General features: G+C 49.3%; 1 protein-coding gene across 3 annotated transcripts in view; it reads right to left on the bottom strand.

Moving 5' to 3' along the window:
• Window positions 1-12,347, bottom strand: part of LOC119373404 (E3 ubiquitin-protein ligase HECTD1) — a 338,907-nt gene that overhangs the window by 38,441 nt on the left and 288,119 nt on the right. For 2 of the 3 annotated variants that reach the window (XM_049411288.1, XM_049411287.1), the window contains exons 27-31: window positions 12,198-12,275; window positions 6,669-6,937; window positions 5,710-6,064; window positions 4,254-4,342; window positions 2,852-2,982 (exon numbers count right to left, since the gene is read on the bottom strand). In XM_049411288.1, the coding sequence (XP_049267245.1) occupies window positions 2,852-2,982; window positions 4,254-4,342; window positions 5,710-6,064; window positions 6,669-6,937; window positions 12,198-12,275 (922 nt within the window). The remainder of the gene's footprint in view (window positions 1-2,851; window positions 2,983-4,253; window positions 4,343-5,709; window positions 6,065-6,668; window positions 6,938-12,197; window positions 12,276-12,347) is intronic. The other variant, XM_037643436.2, reaches the window with a different exon arrangement.

Genomic DNA, 12,347 nt, shown 5'->3' on the forward strand with positions numbered 1-12,347 from the left:
TGTTTCCCTTCAAAACAAAACAGAAAGTGTCTTGTTCCACCCAAGGAATCATATCTAAAAAATTTTCCAATGTGCAAAGCATGATCAAAACCCCACCATGACAAGCGGCTGGGGGGTTCTGGAAAAGCCATGGGGTATGAGGCTCAAGCGACTGGCTGCTCATGTCTTTTCAGTCTTTAGGAAGAACCTTCTAGATGTTAGGCAGCATGTTACCCTGGGTAATAGGTTGCTATGCTTGAGAGAATACCTTCAAAGTAGTCCAGGACTGTAATCTTCAGTTGCACCCGTTTTGTGTCTCCTTGCAAGAGTCTTTTTTGTGTTGGTGCTCTTCAGATGAGTTGCATTTGCCTTGCGTAAACGCAGAGAGTCTTTTTCTAGGCTTCGTCGAACAAGGCAATCCCCAGCAATATAGCCCAAACTTGCAGCAATGGACTCGTTGGTTGCCCTTCTTCCTTGGTTGTAGATGGCAACAGCCTCAGCGGCAGCTCGCTTCACACTTTCCAGCGAAGCGTTCCCATTCTTTGAAGTTTGGGTCCAGATGACCGAATGAAGACTCTCACTCGCGTTCTGGGTCTTCCCTTCACAGCACCGTGCCAGCAGGCTCTCATCACTGAGCCTCGCAAAGACTGGCTCCAGAGCAGCCCCAACACAAGCCGGCAGGGCATTCTTGTGTGAAGGTGGACTCTCCCCATTGGCCAAGGCTCTATTGTACTTGCACCAAGAGCTAGCACCCTCGGGGCACTTTGAGTGCTTTGGTGCATCATCTGTCGATGTCATGTGCAGCAGTGTAGCTTCGACTGCCCTCTTCATAGCTGGCACGTCATTGATATTGCTCCTCAGGGCATATCCGTAGTAATTCGCGATCTTCTTGATCTTCTCTTGTGTGAGCTTTCCTCTACCCCCAAGAGACTCACCCTGAGCCTTCTTTTTGTCCACAAGGTTCTGTAAAGCTGCACCCATTCGCTTGTGGACATGGTTGATGCAGTCCTTTTTGTCTATTTGGATAAAGCCGTACACCTCGGCTTCGGACAAGGCATGAAAAGTGCGGCTGTCTCCATCAGAGAGCACAGTCGTGTAGCGCAGACCATGCTTGGCCCAGGACCTCTGAAACATGGTCAGCGCAGCCTCTACTTCCATGCGGCCAGAGTTGCATTCGATGTTTCGTTGGCACTCGTGGGTTGCCAGCCAGTCGGTGTACCCTTCGTCTTGCGGCTGTGGTCCCAGGGCACAGCCGAGACAAAAGTTTGAGTAAACAACATGGTCAATTACAAGGCCAGTGTAGAGCTCAATGATGCAGCCCACACCTATGTGTGAGCTCCGACCTCGCGTCATCCATGAGCCGTCGAACACAACATCGATGTTCCCTATGGGGTTCAGGAAGTCTGTATACAGCTCTTTTATTACTGCCACACTAGCAGCTTCACTTTCAGTCGCTGTGTTTTCGCAGGCTTTCACTAAACTTTTTAGGTGTCCCTGAAACGTCTTGTGGTGCAAGCCTCGGTGCGAAAGGTTCATACACGCACAAAAGTCCGAAAGGGCAGTAACACCTTTGCCTATCATCTGTATCCCCTTCATGGCCCTCATGTTGACTTCGAAGGGAGTGATGGTGGCAGTTCCGCTCACTCTCGGAGAAGAAAATTGCTTCTTCTCGAAATCACAACTGCTGCAAGAAAAAATAAGCTTTACCGCAAGGCCGTACTCCTTGTCCGTTGCCTTCCTCACGCTGAGACTTTTTGCGTCGCATTTGTCGCACTTCGCTTGTGCAAAAAAGTTATTCAAAACTTTCATATCGACGAGCAAAAAATCGGTCCCGGCGTCACCGGTCTGGCACTCCGCGCTTACTCCAAGAAGGTCGAACTTGCGCTGGGTAGCCGACTTTCCAGACAGAACGGTCTTCGTTTGCGCCGATCTCTCAACTCGCTGCGCCTGCTCCGCCGTTGAGTAGTACGCGGCATCAACCCGAAGTGTTTCGCTAGTCGAACTTGGTCCCACGGTGTCGTCAGTTGAAGTTCCCGGCAGGTCCAAAGGGTCCGGCCGCGACTCCAACTCCGCTGCCGACGGTGCACTTGTAGCCGGCGCCTTCTTGTTCCAAGCCCGTTTTTTACGGCTTCCAAAAGCTCGTTGCGTCGATGGTTTCAGACGAGAGTCTCCAGGCATCTCGATCGCGTGGAAAAACTACCGGCACAAAGTAGAGACACGGTCCGTCGAGAAACACGCACGATCGCAAAAGCAGGCGCACACAAACGGACAGCCACGGCGGAGAACCAAACACAAAGAAAAAAAAAATGACGTGTCGGTCGCGCCAGCCAATGGGAGACTCGGAAAGGCGCGCTTGAAAAGCGCGCCGCGTGAGAGCCAATCAGTGGCCTGGAAACGACCTTCAGAAAACCCGCGACGGCGGCCGTTCTGCTTGAGCGACGCCATTTTGAGATGGCGCAAAATGTGCACAAAGAAAACAGCTTCAAATCTAGCCCAAGATGGCGGCGCTCGGCCCGCTGCAACGCTCATGGCGCGCGCGGGAAGTTCGAACAAATTTCGTCCTTTTGGGGACATTTTAGTGCTGCCGGGGTGCTTTGAAAGCCGATTTTATCGCGTTTCCCGACCGAATTTAGCGTTAGCAATTTGAGAGTAGGTGCTCAGAAGTACAAACGCCTCGAAAATAAGCTTTGCGAAAAATCGATTTTTTGACCATTTTTGACCGTTCCAAGACCCGCGTCTCCCCTTAACTGCCACACATACACAGCCTTCTGAGATACAACTAGAGAGAAGGTTTGTTTCTACAGTGGCATCGCAAAAATTAGAGGCATTAGGCCTTGCAGAGTCTCAACAATGTGGTATCTGGACCACTCACATGTACATGGGCTCCCAGATGCGGCGGATCTTGTCCTGCTTGGAGCCCATCTCGGACGCCTGGACCATGTGTTGTACTGCACGGAAGATGGTCCATTCGGGGTCCACCAAGTCCACCTCCAGGTCTGGAACCTAACGGCGAGAATTTGACACAGTGAGGTGCAGCACACTTCGAGGTGTTGCAGGAATGTGAGCACGAGCACACACTTGGTGAGAAAGACAACAATCAATGCCAAGAATTTGCCGAAACTAAGGTGGCTAGAAGGGGAGGTGTGATGACCGGGCGGCAAAAGTTGGCCGCCATTCGCGTGAATGCCGTGGGGCGGCGCTGTCGTCGGGGGCGCCGTCAGCGAACGTAGCCGTTCTCTGTTCTCGGCAGGGAGAACGCTTCAGTGGAAATGCGTTACCAAATTATATAGAACTTTAGCTGATAATGCAGTTCCTTAGTCAGAGCACAGCTTGTATTGCGCTACTGTTATCACGCGGGTTTGAAATACGGCGTACAGAGCAGAGTTTTGTTCCGACGGAAAGCAAGCAGGCCTCTTGAAAAGCTATATTGAAGCACTGCAACTGGGAGAGCGGGGCTTACAGGGCCGTACCCAGGAATTTTTTTCGGGGGGTGTTTGTGTGTAAAACCAGGGACGTAACTAAGGGGGTTCTGACACCCCCCGAAATTTTTTCATGCTTTAACTTTTCGGGTGACAATAAAATACTTGCACGCCTTCACAGCGACCACCAGTTAGTCGTTTTGCACACAAACACAGTGGCATAGCCAGGGGGGGGGGGCACACCAGGCTTCAAAACGAATTGTAATAGTAGCAGAATTTGAATAGTTGTAGGGTGCAAGTTATAAGTGATAAAATACACATTTTGAAATTAACCCGCATAAGCATGGCCCACATAGGCACAGAGACCTATACAGGCATAAAGACCCATATATGCACATAAAGCATGCTTTTACACTCTGTAAAAAAATACTACCTGCAAAATGGTTCAAATAGTATGCACACTTAATCCAGGGGTGCAATTCTGTGGCAGTGCAGAATTAGTATGCACACTTAATCCAGGGGTGCAATTCTGTGGCAGTGCAATATCGAAGATGGTTTCATTGGACAGTGACCACGTACCGCAGTGAAACCACCTTTTCAGGCGAATTACATGCGATGAAATACATTTGTCTATTCGTTTCAAATATTTCGAAATTCCAGTAAGTTTAAATTCACGTCAAAAGCCAATTGGAATACTGCCATATTCATTCAATCATTCGAAGCGCTCGTATGTTCGCACGAGCCTACTTTCACCGTGCATGAAACTTTCACAGTGTAAACGTCTCTGGCTGTCACAACCGTGCGGTTGGCGGTCTCGGCTAGGGCCAGCTCACCGTGAAGTCACCAACTACTCACCCCGGGCAGGTTGGGTCCCCTGAGGGTGAGCTGCAAGCGTGGCTGAAGCGTCGATTCTCGTACTTCCTCGGCGTTGGTTTCGTCCGTGCCTGGGTGAAGAGACGCAAAGCCCACCACAGGTCAGAGCAAACCCCTCGTGACAGTGACAATGTTTGCTACAGCTACAAACTACGACCAAGCTCCCAGCGCTCAATTCCACAAAAGACTACGCACTGTTAGCAACAAAAGTCGCCTAACACAAGTAAGTCAGGAGGAACCAACCACATGTTTCACTAATTACTTGTCGCAAGCTGCTGTAACTACATTCTAAATTTGGTAAATGAAAATCGTTTGAACAGAATTGCTTCCCAAATTAAAACAAAAGCCTATAATTTGGTTGGTTTTATATTTCACTGCTGTCTGAGCATATGCCTTTCTTAGCAATAGAAACAGGCTACTGCTGCACCTTCAAGTTCCGTTCAATGAGTCTACAGTAGCTATCATTCCTGAATTTTTTTATGTCGACATTGTAATATCCAGCCTAAGGGATGTTAGAACAAAAGTGAAGCGTGAGTAGCATTAATGAAATCTTTAAGTACATTGCGCAAGAGTAAACAATGACTGCAAGAAATAAAAAAAAATGGAAAACACCACAGGCTCCCACTAAAGGTGCAGTATCCGTGAGTGACAGTGTAGAAAACAAAAAGAAAACAGATTTAATGTTGTGGAGTGCTACCAAATGTGCATTGCAGTAACAACGTGACATCTCCATTCCCAGATAGACAGGGTTCGAAACAGTGTTGTTACATTATGATTGTACCAAGCGAGAACTTTGCAGTCGAAACAAAATGCTGCATGTGCTATCATCCCGTGAGTCCATTGTAATTCTTTAACACGCACCTGACTAGTCTACTTGTGGTGCACGTTCAAATGAATGCCTATAAGTCCACTTTAATCGAACATGAACTTCTTTGTTTCAGACTGCCTTGAAGCACATGACACGTTGAACCTACCACACTGGCTCATTGAAGATTTTAGATAGCAAAAGGTGTACATGATCCATTGGAAGCAAAACGGGCAAACAGGACAAACAGTGCCACGAGTTGCACCGTAATTACAAGTGGCACATTTGAGATTTTGTCTTGAACACGGTATATGTGCTCAATTAAACTGTAGCATCCGAACAGATAGGTGGTAAGACTGTGGTTACAGTTTCAGTCAGACAGAAGAACACCAGCATGACCCAGTAGTCTCATCACATGTCATTCAGAAAGAGAGGGAGAAAAACTGGAAGATGCCAACAAACCGCGACTTCCACCAACCACGAGTCCACCAAGTCCAAGAGTTCCACGAAGAGCAAGAGACGAGAGGAGGAAGAGGGGGTGAGACAAATAAAATGAAAAGAAAGAGATGTGCTCGTGAAACGCATCCAACCGCCGCCATTCCAGACGCGCCGCCTCGAGCCGCCGGCACCTACCACGCGGTGAATCTCGTCCCTGCGTGTGGTGCCGCTGGTGGTGGTGGTGGTGGTGATGGGAGTGCTGCTGCTGCAGATGGGGCAGCCTGCGACCGCTCGCGGACGACACAACAACGGTGCCCCCGCAGTTGCGCACCTTGCGGCGCGACTGCACGGGCGACAGAGAGGATAAGACAGAGGAAGAGGGCGGGGACCGACCTGGCGGGGGAATCTCCAAGTCCGAGGTCTGGTTCACGTTGGTGCGGCCCGGCCGGGGGTCGAACGCCGGAATCAGTGCCGAGAACTGCCGCTTCAGCACAAACTCGTCGTCCCAGCTGCGCCGCTTGCCGCTGCGCAGCTCCATGCCATCTTCCTCCTGGTTTCAACAAGAGGCAAAAAGTGTGAGAACGAAATAAAGGAAGGGGAACAAAAGACGTGTGTTGTGTCGTGTAAAACACAGACAAACCACTGTGTTCCTTCCTTCGCTGTGTTTTACGCATGACAACACACATACAGTCGACATCAAAAGTTTAGAGACCACTAGGTCAGAGAAAACTGAATTTCCCAGCGATTTGTGACTGTATTTGGTTGAACTGCACAGCACAGCACATCACATGTTGTTACTGCATTGTAGACAACGCCTGAGACCTAAATACAAAGCTGCCTGTAGAAACAGCTGGAATATTCACTTTTTCTTGTGTCTCATGTAATGGAAACTGACAAGCCCAAATGGAAACCCAACGAGAAGAATGGAGAGTCATTCCTTCATACACAAGACTCTGACGCTGTTCATTCAGAACCTGCAGCTGAGAAAGGGAAGGTGGTAATAAAAAAAGGATCATTGACCGTAAAAGAATATGTTCAAAACAACCAAACACATGGGCACCTAATTGCTCATATGGTTCCAGTCTCCATTCTTTTTCGCTGCGTTTGTTCTTAGACACTAGGAGAAAGAAAAGGCAGTAAAAAGCCATGCTCACCACAACATCCTCGTAATCGTCGTCATCCTCGTTGTCATCGTCGTCCTCATTGTCATCATCATCAGGTAAGTCGTCGTCATCCTCCAGGTCAGCCATGAGCGTCGTGGCCCGGCACGTCTCCAAGAAGTCCTGCTCGCTTTCGCTCGACATCGAGGTCAGGCTAACGGTCAGGCCACCGCCGCCACCGGCACCACCGGCCACTGTGCCACCTGCTGTGGTTGTGGTGCTGGTCAGGCTCGGATAGCTCTGAGCCGTACTCAGGAACCCGCCTGCACCGGACAAGCCCCGCCATGTCACAACGAAAAAGTCCAATTACGCTGTCAAACTGCACTTCACAGTTGTGGTTTGGAATGCTGCATGATGAATCATTAGAGCCAAACCCGCAAACAGCAACTGCCACTTAAAATCGTAACAGGCACGTAAGGCCCATTGGGCAGCCCCATGGTTTAAAAAAGAAACACAAGGTTGTTTTTCCATTACAACTCATATTTATAGGCTTGTGCGAATATTCGAGCACTTCGAATATTCGAACGAATAATACAGTACAGTCGAACCTCGTTAATACGTACCCGCTTTAAGCGTACTAATGGTTAAAACGTAGTTGTGACGAATCCCCGACCGAGCCTCATAGAGCCTAATGCATTCGCTGACCACTTAAGCCGTAGTGCTTCGCCCTACGCCTCCCGGTTAGTGCGTACCCGGCGTACCGCAATAACGTTTTGTGCTATAAAATTTTACTGCGCCGCTGAACTTCCCGACGCCACAATGTGCCGCCAAAGGTTTTCCGTCTTTTCGAGAAGTGCGTAGATCGGTCGATCACTGATTCCGACTTCCGCGCGATTGCGGCGACGCCTTTGCGGGTAAGCATCGGGAAAGAACGGAGGTGAGGTGGCGGCCACCGACGAACGCGCCACTCGCCAGCATGACTTATCACCGACAACCTTATCACAATAAGTAAATTCAGATATCTGCTCGGGCACGCGTGCGGTGCAGCACTGCTTTAAGCCTACTGCACACTTTTAATAGGCGACAACCTGAACGCGCTGGGCTGTCGATCTCTGCCGCCTCGTTGTGCGGGGCCGTGTTCAAGCGCGCGCCGCTTTGTAGAAACGAAAGCAGCTCGCTGTTGCGGAGTTGAGCGTTGCTAGTCGTGGGCGATGAGAAACCTCTTTGCATAGACGCTATCCCGCTAAACGCACGCGTACGGTTCAGCAAGCGTAGCGCTGTTGTAACCATACTGCACGCTTTTATTGGGCGACCACCCAAACGCGCTTCCGTCCGCTGCCAGGACCGCTAGAGCGTCGCGGAGTGCGCATCGCTTGCAGGAAGTTCGTCATCGCCGCGTTAACCGAACAAGCTAATCTGTGCTCATCGCCGCATCTGTGCACGGACTGGAGCGAAGTGGGTACGAAGAACACTCCCACGACAAATGCGCACGTGCGGTACAGCAAGCGGCCCGGCGGCCCGGCAGTGACGGCTTGAGCCGAGAAGGCGACACGCTGCACGCAACTAGCCAGGAGACTAGAGCACTGCACGGGCCGATTTTTCCGGCCCGGGCCCGGCCCGGCCCGAAAACGCCATGCTCCGGCCCGCCCGAGCCCGGCCCGGTGTTCTTAAAAGTGGCCCGTACCCGGCCCGGGCCCGAAAGGTTTGGGCCCGGCCCGGCCCGGCCCGGCCCGACCCGTTTCAGCTAGTTATGCCTTGAGCATAAAGGAGGCACTGTCTAACCTTCGGTTATTGTGAAGATACCTGCCATACACAAGATATTTTCTAGAGATTGTTTTGGGAACTTCTTTCAGTGTCACGACTTTCACTGGTACTGTGTATACTTTCGGTTAATTACGCCCGTAACACTCTTGCGTAATAATTGCAGGGCAATATAAAATATAATTGGAGTCATAGCTGGCTGTTTCATGTACGCACGCAGTGCTAACCACGCAATCTTATTTTTGCATTTCAAAGAACGACTACAAAATATACCTCCATAAACTGAAAAAAAAAAACATGGCAGACATTTTTAGTTTAAGTTTTACATCAATTGCATACAAGCTAGGGCTGTTGAGTAAAAGTAGCAAGTCTGCAAACTTCATCTATTGCACAATGCAATGAAAAAAAAAAAACGTGCTCTAGCTGCTTCTGGTAGGAATACACCAGGCTGGGCAGCGTTACATAAATTAAAGCTGTCGTGTCGACTCCTCAGCAGGCAACTGCACCCAACGTACACAGCGTTTTCGTGTTCAAAACAAGAACGTCCTTTGTCCCACCCTTCTTCCCCGAGTCACCGCCACCGCAGTGCCATAGATCTGTCAAAGCGAGGCACACCCGTTAGAGAGCGAGCCACCGTCCTCGCTGTTCCCTGAAGATGGCTGTCTCGTCGTCTTCGTGTGAGCGCCTTCGATCTTTGAAAATGTTACGCCTTAAAGCGAGACCGGACTAAGGGCTTCCAAAACAACTGTCTATTAGAGCGCCGAAGTGAACCAGCCGGCGGCCTCTTTAGTGATCCCCGTCGACGTGACGTGTCGGGTGTCCGGAGCATGATTATACAGATACGTATGAGACCCGGGCCTCATACGGGCCTGGCTCAGGCCCGAGCCCGACCCGAGCCCGAAGATCACGGGCCCGAGCCCGATCCAACAATCCCTTACCCGGGCTGGCCCGCGGGCCGGGCCGGGCCCGGGCTTTCGGGCCGGCCCGGGCCCGTGCAGTGCTCTACAGGAGACGATCGGCTCCACACAGCCGTACCGCATTTCACTGGAGCTGCGTCAGTTTTCGTTTAGTAGCAGATCGCGGTAGAGACGCTCACACATATATCGCGGAAAGCCGACACTATCTGTTCTGTCGCTACGTCTGTCACTGCGTATACTGGACCCTTTAATAGTTCCGAAATGCTCCTTGGCGTCGCCACCGCGCGCTATCGGCACTATCGGACGGTCGTGTGAGAGTACAAGAATCTTTTCTCCAGTTTGGCAAAAAGAAAGAAAAGGCTTTGCAGTGGGTACTTTAGGCAATATTTGCTGTGGCACTGCATTTATTTCTTTGCTGGCGGCGATGGCGTACGCGAGGAGACGCAAATTTTTACTTGGTGGTTAATGCGTACTACCGTTTAGCGCGTAGTTATGCGGCGTTCCCGGCAGGTACGCATTAAGGGGAGATGCGGGTCGAAAAATAGCGATTTTTTCGGAAATTTTCACTTTTGAGATATTCCTTCTAAAATTATTTTTGGTCATTCAACTCTCATTTCCCCAAATATCAAGGCTAAATTCGAACGAGAAATCGGTGAAAAATCGATCTGCTTCAACCAAGGCAGCTCTCTAAATCGCAAACTCGCGCATACAACGGCTATTTTTGAAAACCCGCCTCTCGGGAACTCAACGTCGGCCGCCATTGCGGTTTGTTCGGTGACGTAGATCAAGCCTTCTCCTAGTGTACAAGCGTCCCCCTAGTTTCGTATTTTGGCAGGAAAATAAAAAAAACAGCGGTTTCGAAGTCGGTTTTCAGCCAAGTTGCAGCCGCTCCGGGGTCACGTGGTACGCTACCGAGGCCGCCATTGGCTACATCTGATCGGCCCCGCTGGCGGCGCGCTTGCGACGCGCTTGCGACGATCAGCGCTTGCCGTGCGTTTGTGTGTTTTTCGTTGTCCGCAATGGATCACTCGAAGAAACGCGACTTTCGAGCTCGGAAATTCGGAAGCAAGAACCAGTACCGAGGACGTCGTCGTAGGCCGAAGCGCAAAGCAACCGTAGAAGAATGCGAGTCACCGGCCGCTAGGCCTAATCAAGACAGCGTGGATACGGGGGCTTGCGGGAACTTCGACGAGATCGACGCCGCGATCAAGTTCGTCAGCGCATCCGAAAGAAAGATAGGACAGTTCGAAAATGAGAGGACGATGAGTGGTGGTGGGTCTGTGAGCGGTGTAATCTGCGACATCGGTGCTCTGACAGCGATGGTAAGCGGTGCCGTTTGTCCAACGTGCCGCACTACTGGACTCGTAGTCCGCGACGCCGCAAGCAAACGCAAGGGCCTCTCTGCGTTTCTCGAGCTGTACTGCGATAACAGTGAATGCCCAGCGTCAGTGCTTTCCGCCGCGCATAGTTCACGGCGTGTTGTGCCAGAAGGACATCCCATCGGTGCCAGTGAAGACCGGAGCTATCGAAGCGGCAGCTCGCGTGACAGCTTCGCCGTGAATGTGAAAGTAGTGGTGGCCGCGCGTGCGATAGGCATCGGACATTCTCAAGCGGCGAGAAGGAAGAACATATGGAGCTGGACGTTTTTAAGTGCTCTGGCTGTTTAAAGGGTGAATTGTTCTATGCTCTCAAAAAGTTTCATGCAAATCGCACTGTACATTGAAGAATACATGTATTAATAACTTTCAAATGCGTTTTTCTCAATTTCCATTTTGAGGCAATTTTCGCATGTTGTGCACAAACTTTCATGCACTTAACATAGTCCTATCTTAATGAAATTTTGCACAGAGCTTTATCAGCCACTCTAGAATACAGATATCTATATAAAGTTGCAATATACGTAACAGATTTTTTGTTTCATTACTTGATATGCTGATAGGGGAGCTGTAAAGTATACGTTTGGCACTCTTGATTTTTTTTAAAAAAGGTAGCAAGTAAATCTCTCATTTGAGGTACTTTTCAGTATTGTACTGCTCATTTGCAGCAAAATGAGCCATATTGGGATTCTGTGCGAAAATTTTTAATAACCTTAAAAGTGTGCACAAAAAACCCTATATTTTCTTATCAAAGTTGTAGTAACTCTGGAACTACTATAGCTATCAGAAAAATAATTACAGTTTTGAAATCAGCAATGCAAGCTCTACTGATATCTAAAATTTCAAAGATCTAGGTCAAGAAATAAAAAAAAACCTTTTTCGAGTAGCATCTCCCCTTAACGAGGTTCCACTGTATTTGAATTCGCTTCGATTTGAATTTAAATTATTGAAAATTTCGAAGTATTCAAAATGAACTAATAGTGTATTCGACCAAGATCGCTATTCGCTTCGAACCTAAAATTTACTATTTGCACAAGCCTACATATTTAGCATCTGCTTACATATGCTGGCAACCTGGCAGACTAAAAACATAGGCCATGTGTGACCAAAGAAATAACAGAATAGTTTGTGCTGTTGCTACAATTATCCGAGCTTATTTCACCGTGCAAAGGTAAGGCATTTACTTTAGTTTTGTATCAAGCATTCGAACTTTTGACTTTTGGGCATTATGCTATGTCTTCAAAGCAATTTTTAAGTAATAAATTCGATCACAAATAAATTTTTATTGAAAAGAGTGAGCACTGATTATTTTCATATTTTGTGGCTATCATGACCATGCACATCTGAAGTTGTCAAGACCCGCTGCTTATGTGTAACAGAATTAAGTTGGGAATGAAAGGAATAAGTAAACTAACGAGAGCAACACGCTAGCCAAGTGTGGCCGCCTAAACTGCAGAGGCACCAAGCTAGAAACCCGTCTAACCAATCGGGAGCGAAATTCGAAGAGAATGAGGGAAAGAACGGCTCACCAGCAGGCAGATGATTGCCAAGCTGAGAAGAGGCCTCATTGCCGACAGCTATGTCACCGAGCAAGTCGGCAAGCACCTCTGCAAGAGATGCGACATGCCGTCAGTAATTGACACACGACAACATGGCTACACTAGGACAAGCCCAGAGCC

This window comes from Rhipicephalus sanguineus, chromosome 11 (genome assembly GCF_013339695.2).
Source record: "Rhipicephalus sanguineus isolate Rsan-2018 chromosome 11, BIME_Rsan_1.4, whole genome shotgun sequence".
Taxonomy (NCBI): Eukaryota; Metazoa; Arthropoda; class Arachnida; order Ixodida; family Ixodidae; genus Rhipicephalus; species Rhipicephalus sanguineus.